Raw genomic sequence first — 22,391 nt, forward strand, 5'->3', positions numbered from 1 at the left:
TAGCGGATGTTATAGACAAGGCTCAGTGCAAGTTGTTTTACTCTGTCGTCCACCCTGAGCCAGCCCACTTTGGAGAAGTGGGTAGGAGTGAGGTGGGATCTGGGGTGGAGGTCTAGAAGTAGTCTGACGAGCTTGTTCTGGGATGTTTGGAGTCTAGATTTGAGGGTTTTGGAGGTGCTAGGTTACCAGGAGGTGCATGCATAATCGAAAAAGGGTTGAACGAGAGTTCCCGCCAGAATCTTCATGGTGCTTTTGTTGACCAGAGAGGAGATTCTATAGAGAAATCTCGTTCGTTGGTTGACCTTTTTGATTACCTTGGTTGCCATTTTATAACAGGAAAGATTAGCCTCTAGAATGGAACCTAGGTAGGTGATCTCATCCTTCCTGGCGATAACAATGTCACCCACTTTTATAGTGAAGTCACTGACTTTCTTAAGGTTGATGTGGGACCCAAACAGGATGGATTCCGTTTTACCTAAGTGTATGGATAGCTTGTTGTCAGCGAGCCAGGTGCAAATTCTACAGAGTTCAGCACTGATACTCAAAGCGCTCACAGAGAAGTGGGAACCCATCACTACACTAACACTAACACTCGTACTTGCGTGCGTCCCTTTGAGGAGGAAATACTGTTGTGTGACACACTTTTGTGTGGTGTTGCTTCCTTATTTGTGATTATTCCAAGCTGAGCCAGTATGTCGTAATACCATATCATTTGTTCAGAATCTTAACGGTCCTTGTAAACCGACCCAATTAGGAACCGGAACCAAAAAAATACATGTACTCTGTATACATCCCTATGCACAGTACATACTGCATGTTGTTAACATTATAGTTATTATAAAAATGTTTAAACAAATCATATTTGGATTAAGGCATGGAGTGGAAAAACAATGCATTGAGTTTAAGTAATATGCTGGTAGTTTGGTCCCCCAGTTCAAAAATCCCATGGCGCCCCTTATGTAATATATACAGTTAATCCGGAAAGTATTCACAGCGCTTCACTTTTTCCCACATTTTGTTATGTTACAGCCTTATTCTAAAAATGGAATACATTAATTTTTGTCTACAGACAATAACCCATAATGACAATGTGTAAAGGCAAATAATGAAAACTAAGGGTGTAACGGTACGTGTATTTGTATTAAACCGTTTTGGTACGGGGGTTTCGGTTCGGAACGGAGGTGCACCAAACGAGTTTCCACACGGACATATTAAGTAGCGTAGCGCACGTTGTGTAAACAATGCACACCGAGGCACAACACACGGCATGCTAGCAGCGACCGGGCTACAACAACATGTAAAAGCCAGAGCTGGAAGACCCTCCTGCCTCGTTAAAGGCCTACTGAAATGCGATTTTCTTATTTAAACGAGAATAGCAGGTCCATTCTATATGTCATACTTGATCATTTCACGATATTGACATATTTTTGCTGAAAGGATTTAGTAGAGAACATCGACGATAAAGTTCGCAACTTTTGGTCGCTGATAAAAAAGCCTTGCCTGAACCGAAAGTAGCAGACGAGTAGCGTGACGTCACAGGTTGTGGAGCTCCTCACATCTGCACATTGTTTATAATTATGGCCACCAGCAGCGAGAGCGATTCGAACCGAGAAAGCGACGATTTCCCCATTAATTTGAGCGAGCATGAAAGATTCGTGGATGAGGAAAGTGAGAGTGAAGGACTAGAGGGCAGTGGGAGCGATTCAGATAGGGAAGATGCTGTGAGAGGCGGGTGGGACCTGATATTCAGCTGGGAATGACTAAAACAGTAAATAAACACAAGACATATATATACTCTATTAGCCACAACACAACCAGGCTTATATTTAATATGCCACATATTAATCCGGCATAACAAACACCTCCCCCCTCCCGTCCATATAACACGCCAATACAACTCAAACACCTGCACAACACACTCAATCCCACAGCCCAAAGTACCGTTCACCTCCCCAAAGTTCATACAGCACATGTATTTCCCCAAAGTCCCCAAAGTTACGTACGTGACATGCACATAGCGGCACGCACGTACGGGCAAGCGATCAAATGTTTGGAAGCCGCAGCTGCATGTGTACTCACGGTACCGCGTCTGCGCATCCAACTCAAAGTCCTCCTGGTAAGAGTCTCTGTTGTCCCAGTTCTCCACAGGCCAATGGTAAAGCTTGACTGTCATTTTCCGGGAATGTAAACAATGAAACACCGGCTGTGTTATCCGGCACACCAGTCAAGGGGTGCATTCTACGGCGGGGGTGCGTTATCTGGCACAACACCTGCTGCAATACACCGCTTCCCTCCTACAACTTTCTTCTTTGCTGTCTCCATTGTTCATTGAACAAATTGCAAAAGATTCACCAACACAGATGTCCAGAATACTGTGGAATTTTGCGATGAAAACAGACGACTTAATAGCTGGCCACCATGCTGTCCCAAAATGTCTTCTACAATCCGTGACGTCACGCGCAGGCGTCATCATACCGAGACGTTTTCAGCAGGATATTTCGCGCAAAATTTAAAATCGCACTTTAGTAAGCTAACCCGGCCGTATTGGCATGTGTTGCAATGTTAAGATTTCATCATTGATATATAAACTATCAGACTGCGTGGTCGGTAGTAGTGAGTTTCAGTAGGCCTTTAAGATCTCCCGTTTGGGAACACTTCGGCTTCGCGGTGCAATACAACAATGGAAGACGAGAGGTGGAAAAAGCGAAAGCGGTTCGCCAACATTGTTCAGCAGCAGTAGGGTATGCTTCTGACAACACGTCAAACATGCTAACCCATTTGGAGCTGCACCACCCCCAAGTGAACATCGCTTCAACGAAGAGAAAGACGAGCGTGGTGCAAACACAGCTCCCCACCGCATTCAAGCAGCCTCTCCGCGGCGAGTCAGGCAGGGCTAAAGCAATAACAAATGTTTTCATAGCAGCAGATTTAAGACCATATTGCATTAAAAACTAGATTTTGACCCACTTCTATGGTGGAAGAACAATGAACCCATATATCTTCTTACTGCCAAGTTAACCAGGCACTACCTGGCCACACCTGCCACCTCCGTGCCCAGTGAAAGGGTATTTTCCACAGCTGGAGACATTCTAACTGCAAGCAGGTCTGCTCTTTCTGCAGACAATGTGGATAAACTGATTTTTCTGGCAAAAAACATGAAGATTGAGTGAAAGTCATCACGGTTAAAGTCTGGGGTGAAGGGGGGGGGGAGAGTTAATCTGAGGCTGAGTTGACTTGAAACTGTTTAATATTGCACTTTTTATATGTAAAAGAAAGTTTTGTCATTTTATTTAATCTGAGCAACAACTTGAGGCAGTTTAATGTTGATTAACGTGGACCCCGACTTAAACAAGTTGAAAAACTTATTGGGGTGTTACCATTTAGTGGTCAATTGTACGGAATATGTACTGTACTGTGCAATCTACTAATAAAAGTATCAATCAATCAATCAATCAAAAAACACTTTATATGTAGAAAGGTTTTGTTAAGAAACCATTCTGAGCCTTATCTTATTTAGATTTTATTTTATATATGTTGATCACATTAACCCTGGCAATGGACCCTGTGTGTAAATGTATGTTATTATTATCCTTAGCATTCATGACTGCCTGCTGTTGCACTGATCAGCCTAGTGGTGGCTCACATCCATCACACACAGAGCTATTTCTATTTTTGGGCAGAATTATTATAGTGTTCCCAATGTTAAAAGGATACAGCCATTGTTTACAAATTTGGTAAATAAAAAACCAAAAAAATGTATATTTTGTTGTTTTCTTACTGTACCGAAAATGAACCGAACCGTGACCTCTAAACCGAGGTACGCACTGAACCGAAATTTTTGTGTACCGTTACACCCTTAATGAAAACTAAAAAAAACTAAAAAAAATCACATGTATATAAGTATTCACAGCCTTTGCTCAATACTTTGTTGATGCACCTTTGGCAGCAATTACCGTATTTTTCGAAGTATAGGTCGCACCAGAGTATTAGTCGCACCTGCCGAAAATGCATAATAAAGAAGGAAAAAAACATATATAAATCGCAATGGAGCCCGGCCAAACTATGAAAAAAACTGCGACTTATAGTCCGAAAAATACGGTACACTCTCAAGTCTTTTTGAATATGATGTCACAAGCTTTAAACACCTTTCTTTGGGCAGTTTTGGCAATTCATTTTTGCAGCACCTCTCAAACTCTATCAGATTGGATAAGAAACATTGTTTTTTTTAATCCAAGATGTCTCTGTATATTGCTGCATTCATCTTTCTCTCTATCCTGACTCGTCTCCCAGTTACTGCCGCTGACAAACATCCCCACAGCATGATGCTGCTACCACCACCATGCTTCACTGGAGGGATGGTATTGGCCTGGTGATGAGCGGTGCCTGGTTTCCTCCAAACATGATGCCTGACAATCACGCCAAAGAGTTTAATCTTTGTCTCATCAGACCAGAAAATGTTGTTTCTCATGGTCTGAGAGTCTTTCAGGTGCATTTTGGCAAACTTGTTACTAAGAAATGGCTTCCGTCTGGTCACTATACCATACAGGCCTGATTGGTGATTTGCTGCAGAGATGGTTGTCCTCCTGGAAGGTTCTCCTCACTCCACAGAGGAATGCTGTAGCTCTGACAGAGTGACCATCAGGTTCTTGGTCAATTCCGAGTGTAGACTAAGATGAATGCAGCAAAAAAACAACAACACTTCTTATCCAACCTGATGGACCTTGAGAGGTACTGCAGAGAGGAATGGGCAAAACTGCCCAAAGATAGGTCTGCCATGCTTGTGGCATCATATTCAAAAATAATTGAGGCTGTAATTGCTGCCAAAGGTTCATCAAAAAAGTATTGAGCAAAGGCTGGGAATAGTTGTGTACATGTGATTTTAATACATTTGCTTTTTGTTCCCCCCCCCAAAAAAACTTTTCACAATGTCATTATGGGGTATTGTCTGTAGAATTTTACCGACAAAAATGAATTAAATCCATTTTGGAATAAGGCTGTAACATAACAAATTGTGGAAAATGTTAAGCGCTTTGAATACTTTCTGGATGCACTACACACACACATTATGTTGACTTTTTGTCGGCTAAAGATAAGAGTATTAAGGTTTGTTCTGGCAACAAAATGTAACTAATAAAGCAACTTGTAATCTAACTTAATTACTTTTAAAATACAGTAATCCATATATCCAGATTACTTTTTTAAATTAACTGTGGCAACACTGGTCCCATTACTCCGCACCTCATTAGAGAGACGCTTCTGTTCCAGAAATCTTTTCCATAGTTTGCAGACAGCTAGCTGGGAGTCTAATAGGGAAGCAATTTTGTAATCATTTCAGCAAACATTAAAGGGGCTTCATTATGCAAAACCAACTTTTCTTACCTGTTGGTACCTGTTTTAGTGTACTTTTGACAATGTGAAATATAACCAAGGAGGCATGGCGGAGACATTTATAAAACATTCTCGCCTTCTTCCAAACCTGTTTCAAACAAGCTTTTGGAATTTGATCATTTAGTGACGTATTTTGCCTTCGTTACATCAGCGCATATCTCCACACATGGTAGAGGTTAGCCGAAAAGCTTTGGACGAGTTCGCAAATTTCATTCAGTTGTAGTCCAAAGTTGTAGTCAGTAAGTGCCTTATTTTTCTCTATCCTCTCGTTGTGGACTGGACTGGCTCGTACACGCACATGCATTAGGGATGTAACAATATTTTTTTTGCCGTACCAGAATATGATGAAGTCAATGTAGCACTTGGCTTCACTGTAACGACGGTGGGAGATGAGGAAAAGACCGGTGTGTTGTTTCCTTTAACGTTAATAAGCTTACAATGTTATGCAGAGGTATAGTTATAACAATTTGATAAATAAATTATACTATTTATAATCATGGTGGGGGGGCGCAAAACATTTTCTTCTTCGTAAGGGGGGCGTAACGGAAAATATTTGAGAAGCACTGCTTTGGACCAAGATGTTTTTTTAAATAACTAAAATAGACACACTGTTAGAAAACCCACTGTTTTGCATGTTTTGTGTTTCTTATGCTTCACTGATAGAGTTTAAACCTCAGTATTTCATCTTTTTTAATGGCTTAGCTTTTCTCGTTTTAAATTTTAGTTTGTACTGTAGCACTTTAAGATTCATTTAAACGACAAGTGCGTAATATAAAATTAATTATTATTTGTATTATCTTTAGCGGGCGCTGTAGCGTCTTACTGTGTTCAGCGGTCCTTGAATGCACCATAAAAACACGTGTCTCATATGCCTCTGAGTATGGAACAATCACTCTGTGCTGAGAGAGCACAGCTTGTAGATTCAATGTGCACAATTGAATAGATTTGCTGCTCAGACAGCAATATGTTTATATAATTTTATCTTGTTTCGTAATGGGAAAAGACGATAATGTGTCTTATTTTCATGTTAGCATTTAAGCTGGCACCAGTCAGTCCAATAGTTTATCAAAGTGTAGTTATCAATCGCAGTTTATCAATAACTTTAATTCAAAACTGTAATACCAACCATTGGGAGTTTTACCGCAGTTATCATTATTAACGTTTATCGTTACATTCTTAACATGCATTATAAAGTCCTCTGCTGTAGCCATTTTTTTAAAGTAGCGTATAGTTCTAACTTAGATTTGTCAGTAGACTCGATATGGAAGCGCTAAAAACTACAACATGGCTGATAGGGTGGAGACCAAGCCAAGGAGGACTTTGGTGCGTAAATAAAACCGCCCACAAACAGTCAGAAGCGGCTTAAAGAAGGTCTGTAAGGCAAGCTATGCAAAATTTTGACTAAAGAACCAGTTCCAGGTCCTAAATGGCTGTCAAAGTGTCCCAACTTGTCAGATTATATCCTCAGCCATCTACTTTTTAAGTGACAGGCATGATTTATGATCTACAATAAACTTACAGGGAGCAGGAAAGCGAGGAAACAGCAAACCACTCGATGATGTAAACATAGGGACACACGGAAGTGATCACGTCGCCGCTATAAATAGTTTGTCTGCGTGATCAATCATAATAACAATATCACTAATACCGTATTTTTCGGACTATAAGTCGCAGTTTTTTTTCATAGTTTGGCCGGGGGTGCGACTTATACTCAGGAGCGACTTATGTGTGAAATTATTAACACATTACCGTAAAATATCAAATAATATTATTTAGCTCATTCATGTAAGAGACTAGACGTATAAGATTTCATGGGATTTAGCGATTAGGAGTGACAGATTGTTTGGTAAACGTATAGCATGTTCTATATGTTGTAGCTATTTGAATGACTCTTACCATAATAGGTTACGTTAACATACCAGGCACGCTCTTAGTTGGTTATTTATGCGTCATATAACGTACACTTATTCAGCCTGTTGTTCACTATTCTTTATTTATTTTAAATTGCCTGTCAAATGTCTATTCTTGGTGTTGGGTTTTATCAAATAAATTTCCACAAAAAATGCAACTTATACTCCAGTGCGACTTATATAATTTTTTTCCCTTCTTTATTATGCATTTTCGGCAGGTGCGACTTATACTCCGAAAAATATGGTACTTGGTTAATATTCAAGTCACGAAATGTAAATGGAGTATTGATGGCGCTTTTTGAATAATTATTTATCAGATTTTATGGGGGGAATAGTGGCGCTCCCAATGGCTGCACTGTAAGCAATCTTTTATTTATGCTTAATATTTAGAATGCATTAAAAAACAATCCATCCGTTATGTTTTTCCATAATGATTGTGAACGATAGGCACAATTCCAAAAAAAGTGAAGTTCCCTTTTAAGTGCAAAAATTATGACTAAAGTGATGAAGCTCTATTTTCATTTGTACTTACATTTTTGTGACAGTTTAAGAAACATATTGATTATTAATTTAGTTTATTTATTTTAGCACTTCATAATTGTATGTAATTGATTTTTTCATCTTTCATATATGAGTCCCTTTTTATGCAGTATATTTGGTTAGTACTTATTTTACTGCCTGACCTGATTAACACATGGTTTCATTTACAAGGTTGTAAACTGTAAGTAGGTTAGATATTATTAATAAAAACGATTAAAATCAAGAGTAAGATTACTAATTCAGTGTTAATATTTGAGTGGGCCCCAAACCCTTGTGTAGTAGAAAAGTTGGGCTCTGAGGTCAAAAAGGTCAAGAATCCCTGATGTAAACCACAAGTAAGTGTATCGTGTATAGACAAATAATCATAATATGACCCCTTTACAGCACATACATGGTGCTTTCTGCAGGTTGGATTAGACCAGTGGTTCTTAACCTGGGTTGGATCGAACCCTAGGGTTTCGGTGAGTCGGCCTCAGAGGTTCGGCGGAGCCTCTGCCGCGGAGGTCAAGACACCCAACTCATCGTGAGAATAAAAACTTCTCCCTATCGGCATATTATGGATACCACCAAACAACGTTCCCTCTAATTTCCATCTGATTTGCAGGTGTGTAATTTGTTGTGAGTTCATGCACTGTGTTGGTTTTGTTCTTTGAACAAGGTGATGCTTATGCACGGTTCATTTTGTGCACCAGTAAAAAAACATATACCGGTAACTTTGCCTTGAATTTGAAAAAAAAAAAACATTTAATTTTTCACTAAAGAAGGGTTCGTTGAATGCGCATTTGAAACTGGTGGGGTTCGGTACCTCCAATAAGGTTAAGAACCACTGGATTAGACATTTGCAATCCATAAATTACGCTGGTATGAGAAATTACCCTATTTTGGGTAAACTAGTGATAACTACATGTCTTATGAAGATATGCTATTTCTGACTTCTGATCGTTTAAAAAGGACAATAGAAGCTTATTTAGTAATGCAAAAGCTGTACTGTATACATTTTGATTTGAATGTATTATAAAACCAAAATCTCTGACATGTCTGTGAGTAACCCAGGGTCTACTCTGTAAAGCTGGCTTGTGCAAAAAACAGGGGTCGAAAAGTTGTGTATGCCATTTTCTACGCAACTTACGTTGACATAAGAATGTGCGCACCACTTTGTAAATACTGTTCACAATTTTTGGAGACATGTTGAAAGGTGTTGTCAATTTATATGTCTGAACTAGATTTTGATCTTACTGCAATGCAAATAGAGCTTTATCAATAAAGAAATACTATTATGATGAAAATAATAATTGTTCAAATAATTGATCTGGTTCTTGCATAAGCCTGCTATACAACTGACAAACGAGAAGCAGCCATCAGTTCTAAAGACTAATCGGTGTCAACACTGAATGATCTGCTCACCCTGAACTGTCCGTAGATGGAGATCATGGAGAAGAGCAGCACCACAGCGAGGGGGCCCCAGAAGTCCGGATTATCTCGGACCACCTGCCGGTTGTAACCCAATGAAGGCATTGGCATCAGCACACAGCGGATCTTGTAATAGATGTCCTTTAGGTCAATGTCCAGCTCCTCTCTGATCACACATAACATCACATTTTAAAGATAACAAAAGATTGACATTGCTGGATAAAAGTAACAATATGAAATGTAGAAATGTCCACCGGTAAATCTCTTTTCAACACACACAAATACTAGTTGACATAATGCATTTAAAACTGTGTTACTAGTGAGCCCACTAGTGCCACTACTTTGATATTATTCATACCCTACAGCAGTGGTCCCAAACCACCGGTCCGGGGACCGATATTGGTCTGTCACGCATTTGTTACCAAACGCATTTTGTCCGATTAATTATTATTATTATTTTTTTTCTACATCTAAAACACTTCCCTGTGGTCTATGGTGTTTTTTTGGTCAACATTTTGCATTGATTATGTTTTACAGACCATCTTCGAGCTACTTTCTGACCGTCTCTTCAAAATGCGCAGTAAGGGGGGGTCATATTTGCGTGGCTCCACTTCGACTGCGTAGTCTCCCCGTCAGCCATGTTGTAGTTTTTAACGCTTCCATGGCGAGTCTACTGACAGATATAAGTTACAACTATACGCTATTTTTTTACATTAGAAATGGCAAGAGCGGAGCATGCATGTGCATGTATGAGCCAGTCTGCCCCACAACAAGAGGATAGCGAAAAAGAAGGAGCTTATTGACTACAGTGCGACTATAATGGTGGACTCATGCAAAGCACTTTGGGTGAATTTTTACCATAAAATGTATTGAGATATCTGTTGACATTACAATTTGGAAAAACGTCACAAATTGGGCAAATTCAAAACGGCTCGTTTGGAGGAAGGAAACATTGTTTTATAAATATCTCCGCCATGCCTCCATGGTGTGATTTTAAATATTCGGTACTTATCAGAGTCAGAATCAGCTTTATTGGTCAAGTATGTTTAACCCACAATTAATTTAACTTGGTACACCTTTGTTCAGTGCAACAAACAAAGCAAAACGCAGCAATGGTAGATCCCATATACACAAAAACAGGCACCAATAGGTAAGAAATTAGAGTCTGCCCTGAGATCGGTAGGTTGTGAGTTCAAACCCCGGCCGAGTCATACCAAAGACTATAAAAATGGGACCCATTACCTCCCTGCTTGGCACTCAGCATCAAGGGTTGGAATTGGGGGTTAAATCACCAAAAATGATTCCCGGGCGTGGCCACCGCTGCTTCCCACTGCTCCCCTCACCTCCCAGGGGGTGATCAAGGGTGATGGGTCAAATGCAGAGATTAATTTCGCCACACCAAGTGTGTGTGTGACAATCATTGGTATTTTAACTTTAACTTAAAAGTTGGTTTTGCATAATACTGTAGGTCCCCTTTAACTTGCGTCTGTCACAGTAGACCATACTTGCCAACCTTGAAACCTACGATTTCGGGAGGTGGGGGGAGGGGGCGGGGCGGGGGCGGTGTTAAGAGGGGAGGAGTATATTTACAGCTAGGATTCACCAAGTCAAGTATTTCATATATATATATATATATATATATATATATATATATATATATATATATAAGAAATACTAAGTCAAGTATTTCATATATATATATATATATATATATATATATATATATATATATATAAAAAAAAGAAATACTTGAATTTCAGTGTTCATTTATTTACACATATACACACACAACACTCATCTACTCATTGTTGAGTTAAGGGTTGAATTGTCCATCCTTGTTCTATTTGTCACTATTTTTCTAACCATGCTGAACACCCTCACTGATGATGCATTGCTGTGTGGCACGCAAAAAGTGCTTTCATCAAATGCACTAGATGGCAGTATTGTACTGTTTAAGAGTGTCACAACATTGCTGTTTACAGCAGACGAACTGCTTTACGGTAGACAAAACGTGACTGCTGTTGTTGTGTGTTGTTGCCGCACTGGGAGGACGTTAATGAAACTGCCCAACAATAAACCCACATAAGAAACCAAGAACTCGCCCTTGCTCATTCTACAGTTATAACATGATTGGGCAGGTACGCTGTTTATATTGTGTGCCTGAATTTCGGGAGATTTTCGGGAGAAAATTTGTCCCGGGAGGTTTTCGGGAGAGGCGCTGAATTTCGGGAGTCTCCCGGAAAATCCGGGAGGGTTGGCAAGTATGCAGTAGACACACCAATTAGCTTGTTAATAGATGTATAGTAAAACTCCTGATAGGAAGTCGCTTTTTGGTATATATTTGTTACATGGGAAAATGCACATTAATAACGATATAAAATGTACATGTGCCAGATAGTAGCCAAAAGCTTATTTCCATCTGCAGTCCCTGGCATGTAGATGGGGTCCATTAAAAGTTAAGGAAGACAGCAGCAACATCAGACATAATAAACAGTACAATAAAATACACACTCAGATATACCGGTAATAAAAATAAAATAAATTGGAGACCCATATGAAAGTAGGTTGCTGCATGACCTCAGCTCAGGACAGATCAAGGCTAAAGTCACCATAGTAGTTCAAGATGGAGAAGTGCTTAAGTGCAAGTGTGCTAAATTGTTGTAATAAGTGTGCTCAAATAAGAAAATACAGCCCCATAACCTACTAAGTTAAAGTGTTAGTATTATTGCACATAGTCCTATTGCACTGGTAGTTAGCATTAACAGATGTGTTTATACATGGAAAATAGCACCAAAAAAAGCATACATAGGTGTATTTCTGTATGAAATATTGCACAAAATATGAATACAAAACTTTTAGAATAGAAATCCGTAGAAAGCCCTTAGTTCCATAGAAATCCATTGGAACTAATGGCAATGCTCTTGTCCTCAACAATGACGTATCACGTATAAATCACGAATCAGATACGTTAGCCAGGATTTCCTGATCTTTTTTGTCATTGATGTTGACTGTTTAGCGCTGCTGGACTTACTGTAAATTCCAAACTGTAAGCCGCTACTTTTTTCCCAACGCTTTGGACCCTGCGGTTTATAAAACGGTGGGGCTAATTTATGGATTTTTCTTCGCTAACGGCTATAACGTATTCATTGAAAACGAGCAGTGACACTGAAAAGGTGAGTTATTGTTTGTGCTATGGCGCAATCTTTTGCACGGAGTGAATGTCTACTGTGTTTTCTTCCGTTTAATGCTTTAAACCGGAAGTACAAGTGCCGTCTTCTAGCCGTCCATAGCGTTCTATTCGTATGGATTCTCCATTCATCACATCAAGCAACATTTGTAAGTTTTACAATATAAATACAACTATTCATACTTTCTAAACCGTTCCGTGTGTAATGTCTGTAGGAGTGTTTTCATGCATATTTGTACGTGCTATGGTAATGTAATTACCCTAGCGTGGTTAGCATTAGCTAATATGCTAACATGTTTACGAGTGTCTGTGTTAGCATCATAAACTTGCAGTGGCATTCTTTTTGTATTATTCCAGTTTCGCAAATTCCTCATTAAATTCTCCAAAACGTCATCGTGGACTTATTGAGTTTGTTTATCTGATTGGAGAGCTAGCTCTCGCAGCTGAGGGGTCCATGATGATGACTTATGTTTTGTTTGATCAGCCGTTTTACTGTTGTGTTACACCACCGTTTGGTATGTAAATAAACATTTACATAATCTTTCTGTGTAAATAACTCATTTTACATTGATATATCCGCATCTTATAGTACGGCATATCTGCAGTTTATAATCTGGTGTGGCTAACATATAGAAAAAATGTTTTTCTAAATTTAAATGGGTGCGGCTTATATACTGGTGCTCCCTATAGTCGGGAAAATATGGTAACTCTCAAACAGTGGAGACATCGATCCAGTGGTGGATTGAGCCTGGTGTGTGCGGGGCTGGACTGCGTGGGATTACCACTGCTAGGACTGTGGAGGCCTGCTTTTGTGCTTGTTTTGAAAATATGTTTGAATGTTGCATTACGTTGTTTGTTGCTCAATCCTGGCCACATATCAAGCAGACAGCTCAGCTGGCATGAGGAACATGTACAGTCACACCATCTCCTTCTGTTACATGTGCACACGCTACTTCTGTTTATTCTGTTGTAACAAGTCAAGTCCAAAGTCAAGCTTGCCTATACGTGTCCTAAAGGAAACAATGGTAACTTATTCACAATATTCAATTGTAAATTAATATACTAACAATTAGAGATCGATTATCCACGCCGATGTTTGGCATTTTGACATATATCAGGTTTTTTTTTTTTTTTTTTTACACAACTACATCAGCAGATACAAATATACGACACCATTATCTAGTATTAAACAAATAATTAGTGAAGTAAATAGTGACTGTCACTTCTCAATCAAAAGCCTGTTCACATTGCATGAGAAAAATTCCTTTTTTAATTTTTTAAAATTCATTTAAAAATAAAAATTGCTCTCATTGTCGATAATTCTCCCCAAATATGTTTTGATATCTGACAGGGCATTTATTTGAGTTCTTGTCCTCAGCTGCTTTCACCAAAGAGCGGACGTGCCCACGCCCACGCCCCCCTTTCTGGTCTCCTACAGCAGTGGTTCTCAAACTTTTTTCAGTGATGCACCCCCTGTGAATTTTTTTTAAATTCAAGTACCCCCTAATCAGAGCAAAGCATTTTTGGTTGAAAAAAAAGAGATAAAGAAGTAAAATACAGCACTATGTCATCGGTTTCTGATTTATTAAATTGTATAACAGTGCAAAATATTGCTCATTTGTAGTGGTCTTTCTTGAACTATTTGGAAAAAAAGATAGGTTTTTATGTATATTTATAAAGGATTTTTGGATTGTTGCTATTTTTAGAATATTTAAAAAAAAATCTCACGTACCCCTTGGCATACCTTCAAGTACCCCCAGGGGTACGCGTACCCCCGTTTGAGAACCACTGTCCTACAGTACGTCTATTCTTCTTATTTGTCTACTTCTAATTTTTGCCAGGAAATCCATTTTTTTCCTTCTTTCCTGGCGTTTTACCGGTCCCGTTTTGTATGTTTTCGCTACAGCAGCGATGGAGTCACTCGACAAAGCCTCCTCCGCAACACTCGACGTGTGGGCTCATTAAAGGAGCGCCGTGAGTTTCGTGTTCTATCGTTCAATCAAATAACGCAACAGAGATGGATGGACATAAAAATGTCAGAAGAGACACATCTGCCAAAAATCGAAACTTTGTGTAAATATCTTGACAAAAAGTAGACATATTATATAAGTAAAGAAGAGCAGGCAGCAGTTCACACATTCTTATACTTTCTGTAACATCCAGGAAGAAAATATGTCAGCCAGCTAAAAAATGTCTCATCTAAAAGCTATGTGAAAGAGCCCAGAATTGTTTTTATTTAAATGCGGCAATATTACAGGGTTCCTCATGAGAAAACCTTAAACTGTATTAAATCCATAAACTGCTATAACATTTTATACAATTTAGTAGATGGTAGGTAATTGTAATGTAGGGAAATCCCACATTTTTACCAATTTTCCTCGCAGATTTCCCATATTTTGAAATGCAAATGTTGATGCTCCTCTGACCCGCAGCGTTAGACACACGTAATAAAGGTGTTTGCGAAATCCCCTGATATTTTTTGTGCTAAATTAACCAGAAAATGTGTGCCTTATAAAACATTAAGTTGCTACTGGTCAGACGTTTCCAAAAAACAAAACAATTTAAAAATTAAAAACAACCTAAAAGGGAACTGCACTTTTTTGGAATTTTGCCTATTGTTCACAATCATTATGAGAGACAAGAACACGTACTTTTTTTTTCTCTTGAGGATTTTAAAGATGATATAAAAATGCTTGAAATATGCAGCTAATGGGAGTAACCGTTCAAAACCCTCCATCAACGTTTTCTATACACACTGCAAGTCTTTATATAATGTAGTAACAGACACGTTCATAACAATATCTAATATGTATAATATTTACCGTATTTTGGTCATTTTGATCATTGCCAGAACTAGTTCTTTGGCGCATTTATTTCCGTTTCCATAGCAGCGCACGTCTGATTTTTGGCAACAACCCCTTCGGGATACATAAACGCGAGTGTGTTTCCAAATCATGGCAGACTTGGTAACAAACAACAAAGACAACTATTTTTTGACAAATGAGGATTCACAACTAGAGATGTCCGATAATGGCTTTTTTGCCGATATCCGATATTTCGATATTGTCCAACTCTTAATTACAGATTCTGATATCAAGCCATACCGATATATACTGCCGTGGAATTAACACATTATTATGCCTAATTTTGTTGTGATGCCCGGCTGGATGCATTAAACAATGTAACAAGGTTTTCCAAAATACATCAACTCAAGTTATGGAAAAAAATGCCAACATGGCACTGCCATATTTATTATTGAAGTCACAAAGTGCATTATTTTTTTTAACATGCCTCAAAACAGCAGCTTGGAATTTGGGACATGCTCTCCCTGAGAGAGCATGAGGAGGTTGAGGTGGACGGGGTTGGGAGGGTTGATGTGGGGTAGGAGTAAGGGGTAGCGGGGGGTGTATATTGTAGTGTTTGAAGAGTTAGTGCTGCAAGGGGTTCTGGGTATTTGTTCTGTTGTGTTTATGTTGTGTTACGGTGCGGATGTTCTCCCGAAATGTGTTTGTCATTCTTGTTTGGTGTGGGTTCACAGTGTGGCGCATATTTGTAACAGTGTTAAAGTTGTTTATACGGCCACCCTCAGTCACACTGTATGGCTGTTGACCAAGTATGCTTGGCATTCACTTGTGTGTGTGAAAAGCCATAGATATTATGTGATTGGGTCGGCACGAAAAAGCAGGGCCTTTAAGGTTTATTGGCGCTCTGTACTTCACCCTACGTCCGTGTACACAGTGGCGTTTTAAAAAGTCATGAATTTTACTTTTTGAAACCGATACCGATAATTTTAAAACCAATACCGATAATTTCCAATATTACATTTTAAAGCATTTATCGGCCGATAATATCGGCCGTCCGATATAATCGGACAACCCTATCTTTCTGAATCTGAATTTATGGAAGATGAACTACTGCTTCTAGAAGTCAGTACGAAGGAAGAGTGAGACTTTGGCGCAGACAGAAGCTGAGAGAGTGAGGTGAAAGTAAATCAAAGCTGCAAAACGTGGAACTTGAAGCCAAGCTTCTTTGACACAAATGGAGTGCTTCCCCATAATTAACTGGAAAAAAACTTCCCTGTCCATCGAGTGAGTCACATTTTATATTGATCATGATACACGCAGCACGTCATGCGTGTTATCAGAACTACAGTACATACGCTGTCAGGCTCGCTGTGTGCAAACAAAACATGAAATGTGGGCTAATACTTTACAGATACTGTAATATGATTGTTCATGTTTTTCAGTCAGTATAGATTGGTATCTTATTGCAGTGTGTTGTGAATTATAAACTCAAACGTGTTTCGTGCTGACATAGAAACTAGCCTATTTGCCTCTTGCCGAAGTTATCTTTTACAGCTAATACCGTAACACGCCGACGTGTTAGTACGCTAGAAAAAGAGTTCCTCAGTGTTCGCTCTTTCAATAACAATGTCGCTACAGTTTGGTTATTATACAGGTTACTAGGGATGATACTCGAAACTGGTTTTCCTGGTCGTTCGATAAGAAAACAACCGAGTCCTCGGACTCGAATCCCTTTTTGAGAACCGGTACCCGTTATCGAGACCACTCTAGTAAAGAAAAAGAGTTGGTTCTTTATTCGAATCCCTGGGACCATTCCCGTCCCAACCAGAACTGCCCTTTGAGACATCACAAGAAATGACGTCACGTAGCTCAGTCATTAGGTGCAGATAGGGAAAGCAGGAAAAAAATGGACCGGAAAAAGCGCTCCAAGGTGTAATAAAGTTCAAAACAAAAGGTATAATCCAATGAATAACTTTACTGAGAGATTTGAGCAGGATACAAACACATGACGAACACTTTTACGACCAACCGGAAACATAGCAACCAGGCTAGCAACGCACCTCCTTTACGGCAGCTGTCGCAACGTTCTTAAAGCAATTGCAGCACATACATATGACATCTTCCTTTTTTAACTTTTGTTTTTCTTTCCTTGTAAACAAAACAAAATCACACTGTATACTGTATGTGTTGTCTGTCTAATTATAAATAATGTAGACGAGGCGTGTTGGCTGAGTTCTTGACGTTTACTTTCACAGCGTGCTCATAACCTCATTCTTAGCTGCATGCTCGTCACTCCCGTTGCATGCTGGGTAGTGTAGTTGTTATATTCCTAGCTCATAACATCACATCTTTCCCCCTATAAAGAAATAATGTTAACTCAATAAAGTATATTTATTTTTTTAGCTTTAACTTTTCATTTTTTAGCATTGTAACCACATTTGCAAACAACTTTTCTCTTCATAGAATTTTCTTTCAATAAAGAAATAAAGTGCAAAAATGTAAATATTTGATACTTGTTTATATTGACAAATGTGCTGTTTTAGACTGCAATATTGTTCAATGAAGGACACCATTACGTATAGCTTGTGTGCTATTGTGTGCTTAGCTGTTGTGTAACTGCTAGCTCCTAGAAGCCTATAGCCTACCATGTTTACCTTTTGTAAACAACTTGACTAAAATACAAGAAAAGACCAACCTTAGATGTTAACTGGCTGTACAGCGTTGCACTGGTAAACACGCTGTTTGTTTCAAAGCACTTATATCGGACGTTTCATATGCAAGTTCATGAAAACCAGTTTTTTTGTTAAAAACTACAGGCTCGGGACACACCTGACTATCACGTGCAACTATTTCCACCTATTGCAGTTCTATAAAAGTAAATAGTTGTCAGTAAACACAGCCTGTTCCTAAACATAATACAACAAAAGCAGCATACCACTCAGACAAATATTGACTTACAAAAGTGGTTTGCTCTCCTCGTTGTCCTCCTCCTCTACCTCCAGCAGCCAACCATAGCCTCGCTGCCTCAGGAAAGCAGTGGCATATGGATCTTTGCCACTGTCACTGCCCATATTTACTTGAATGTCGGGGGCAGCGATTGTGCCACTCAGCTCTGTTGAGGAGAAAACAATTGAGAGAAAAAAAAGAGTCACTATAGTTTATCTCTCCCTTCACACCTATATATATGTTTTTCAATTAAAACGCTTTAATAGGATTATGTATATTATTATATTATCGTCATTTATTTCAGACCCAGGGGGATTCCTATCACAGAACAAACACATACTACAATGATTAAAAACAAACAAATAAAAGACATGTTGGATCTGAGCCGAGGATGTCGTTGTGGCTTGTGCAGCCCTTTGAGACACTTGTGATTTAAGGCTATATAAATAAACTTTGATTGATTGATTGATTGAAATACAAGCAGAAAAATTGAAACAAAATAAATAAATCAAAACTTGTATAAAAAAAAACACTACGCAAATATATATATATATATTTATTTGCAGTTTCAATTAATCATAGTAATATATGTTTATTTATGTTTAAGGTGGCGACTTGTCCAGGGTATACCCCACCTTCCGCCCATGTGCAGCTGGGATAGGCTCTCGCACATTCTTCTTTGGTGTGGGTTCACAGTGTGGCGCATATTTGTAACAGTGTTGAAGTTGTTTATACAGCCACCCTCAGTGTGACCTGTATGGCTGTTGATCAAGTATCCATTGCATTCACTTATGTGTGTGTAAAAGCCGCATATTTTATGTGACTGGGCCGGCACGCTGTTTGAATGGAGGAAAAGCGGACGTGACAACAGGTTGTAGAGGACGCTAAAGACAGTGCCTTTAAGGCACGCCCCCAATTTTGTTGTCCGGGTGGAAATAGGGAGCAATTCGGGAGAATGGTTGCCCTGGGAGATTATTGGGAGGGGCACTGAAATTCGGGAGTCTCCCGGGAAAATCGAGACAGTTGGCAAGTATGCCATATAGACATGGATGGAGTCTGGTGTGGTTGAACTTGACTGGCCCGCACAGAGTCCTGACCTGAACCCGATAGAACACCTTTGGGATGAATTAGAACGGAGACTGAGAGCCAGGCCTTCTCGACCAACATCAGTGTGTGAGTGTGAATGCGCCTTTGGAAGAATGGTCTAACATTCCTATAAACCTGCAACCTCGTGGACAGCCTTCCCAGAAGAGTTGAAGCTGTAATAGCCGCAAAAGGTGGACCGACATCATATTGAACCCTATGGGTTAAGAATGAGATGGCACTTCGAGTTTATATGTGAGTCAAGGCAGGTGGCCAAATACTTTTGGCAATATAGTGTAGTTTGAGAGACTAAACTTTCACTGTTATTCATACGAGCTTGACACTGTAAATGACAGTCTTACAACTAAATAGTCCCCCTCTTCTGTGAGGGTTGCACTCACTTTTGTGAGGGACTGTATACATATTAATAATTCATAAATGTATTCATATGAATTGTATGCAGCTGCACGTCGACAGAAAACTTAGTTAACACACTGTCAATTCTACTACACATAGCAGTTCTTCTACAAACTATTCTCTACATTTGTGGGACAATACCTTAAAAAAGCAAAGTACGGGCAAATTCAGAGAAGATGATAACAGTGCTAGGACGCCCAGCGATTTAATCTTTGGCCTGCTATGCTCGCCGTGTAGCTCGACTAGCATTAGCTTACCTTGCGCTTCTGTCGAGGAGACGAACGTAAAGTCTCCGTTGTTCGGAGAAAACTGCATCGTGTCAGTTTGAATGCATCGATCCTACAAAACAGCATTCGAAGAACACAGTTGCCGATGATCCCAGGTGATTGGTGTCATTGATCGGTGATCACAGATATTTGGGGAGTTATGACAATCGCATCTTGTTTTCGATGTCGATTCTGTGACGGCAGGAAACCGGAAGCCGGAAGTGTACGGGACGTTGGGGAATGTGACACACAAAGTGACACGTCTTAAGATCATATTATGATGATTTACCCTTCGAAAGTCGAATTTCCCAAACGCCGTTTTGCTATTGATGATAACACTTCTTCATGCTTTTTTGTACTCAAAATAACATTTATTTTATAATGACACACTATCTAAAAATATTATTTTTGGAAAACCTAAGAAATGAAAAAAATAAAATAAAATTCTGAAAATGTTTTTCAGAATAACAAACAAAAAATATATAGAAAACCTCTTGTTTTTGACGAATTTTTCCTGAATTTATTGTTTACCATGAATTGATTAACGTGGACCCCGACTTAAACAAGTTGAAAAACTTATTCGGGTGTTACATGGTCAATTGTACGGAATATGTACTGTACTGTGCAATCTACTAATAAACGTCTCAATCAATCAAGCAATACACCTTTTGTGTACTTTACTCTTCTTATTCACATTTCTCTATTTGCAATATCTCACATTTGACTTTTACTTGATAATTAGGGATGTCCGATAATGGCTTTTTGCCGATATCCGATATTCCGATATTGTCCAACTCTTTAATTACCGATACCAATATCAACCGATATATACAGTCGTGAAATAAACACATTATTATGCCTGATTTGGACAACCAAGTATGGTGAAGATAAGGTACATTAAAAAAATATATAATAAGATAAATAAATAAATACAAAATTATTGAATAAAAAAGAAAGTAAAACGAAACAGTTACATAGAAACTAGTAATTAATGAAAATTAGTAAAATTAACTGTTAAAGGTTAGTGCTATTAGTGGACCAGCAGCACGCACAATCATGTGTGCTTACGTACTGTATCCCTTGCAGATTGTATTGATATATATTGATATATAATGTAGGAACCAGAATATTAATAACAGAAAGAAACAACCCTTTTGTGTGAATGAGTGTAAATGGGGGAGGGAGTTTTTTTGGATTGGTGCACTAATTGTAAGTGTATCTTGTGTTTTTTATGTTGATTTAATAACAATTTTAAAAAACAAAAAACAAAAAAACAATACCGATAATTAAAAAACCGATACCGATAATTTCCGATATTACATTTAAACGCATTTATCGGCGGACATCTCTATTGATAATGATGCCATATTCACGTTATATGCTTTTAGTTTTTGTTTAACAATAAATATTGTAAATACATGTAAAAAAACAAAAACGTCGTGTGTTTGATTGATTGATTGAGACTTTTATTGGTAGATCGCACAGTACAGTACATATTCCGACCGCTAAATGGTAACACCCGAATACGTTTTTCAACTCGTTTAAGTCGGGGTCCACGTTAATCAATTCATGGTAGCGTGCAAGTCACCTTACAACTGCACGGAAAAAATAAAGTATAGCGATATATTTTATAATGTAAAAAAACACGACCATTTAAGAATATTAGTATTTTGACATAGTTACCATGAATTGATTTACGTGGAGCCCGACTTAAACAAGTTGAAAAACGTTTTCGGGTGTTACCATTTAGCGGTCAATTGTACGGAATATGTACTGAACTGTGCAATCTACTAATAAAAGTTTCAATCAATCAATCACTGCCCTAAACGTGTGGTTATAAGGTCGGAACACCACTATTAATAACACCAACATGTCCAAGAAAACGTTGTCGCAGTGTGAAGCTAACTAGGACAAATATGAAGCCAAATATACATATGAAACAATTTAAGCAGTTGCTTGTTTGTCTTTTCTACACCTTACACCTAAAACTTGGGTAAAACATTCTCCTTCACAACAAAACGACTACTGAAGAACATTCCCCTTCACAACAAAACGACTCCTGATGAGACCATGTGATGAACCATGTGACGTCACGAAGCATGGCTCCGCCCTGCGTGTCATTTTATCCAATTGTAGCAGCTCTTACAAAACCCTCGTTTTGCCGCTAAAACTAGAATCTCCAGTCCTTTCCCCTGCCACCGCGTTGCAACACCGAGTGAGAGGCAGTAGGTAAGTTTTCACCCGTTAAACTCTCCTTATTGCAAATGTTGTCCAATTTTCACCCACCGGACTTAATTTTTCATTACGACCAGTGAAAAAGTACCGTCCTAGATTCTCCCGTAGCCTATACCGTGTGATGGACATTTACACTTCCGTGGAGTCAAGTTGTGTTCCTTCCGTCAACATCTACATCTATGAAACCATTTTGATTTATGTTACA

The 22,391-nt window shown here is 38.9% G+C and overlaps 2 protein-coding genes across 3 annotated transcripts in view; one reads left to right on the forward strand and one right to left on the reverse strand.

Moving 5' to 3' along the window:
• yipf4 (Yip1 domain family, member 4) overlaps positions 1–20,178 on the reverse strand; it is a 29,511-nt gene extending 9,333 nt beyond the window's left edge. Inside the window, exons 1-3 of the mRNA XM_061964674.1 lie at positions 19,943–20,178; positions 18,198–18,351; positions 9,243–9,414 (exon numbers count right to left, since the gene is read on the reverse strand). Of these exons, the coding sequence (XP_061820658.1) occupies positions 9,243–9,414; positions 18,198–18,351; positions 19,943–20,000 (384 nt within the window). The 5' untranslated portion in view covers positions 20,001–20,178. The remainder of the gene's footprint in view (positions 1–9,242; positions 9,415–18,197; positions 18,352–19,942) is intronic.
• Positions 20,179–22,076: 1,898 nt separating this feature from the next.
• The window catches only part of exo1 (exonuclease 1), a 35,288-nt gene continuing 34,973 nt past the window's right edge, over positions 22,077–22,391 (forward strand). Inside the window, exon 1 of one of the 2 annotated variants that reach the window (XM_061964652.2) lies at positions 22,077–22,180. The gene's annotated coding sequence lies outside the window, so the exon portion shown is untranslated. The remainder of the gene's footprint in view (positions 22,181–22,391) is intronic. The other variant, XM_061964644.2, reaches the window with a different exon arrangement.

The sequence above is a fragment of the Nerophis lumbriciformis genome, linkage group LG02, assembly GCF_033978685.3.
Source record: "Nerophis lumbriciformis linkage group LG02, RoL_Nlum_v2.1, whole genome shotgun sequence".
Taxonomy (NCBI): Eukaryota; Metazoa; Chordata; class Actinopteri; order Syngnathiformes; family Syngnathidae; genus Nerophis; species Nerophis lumbriciformis.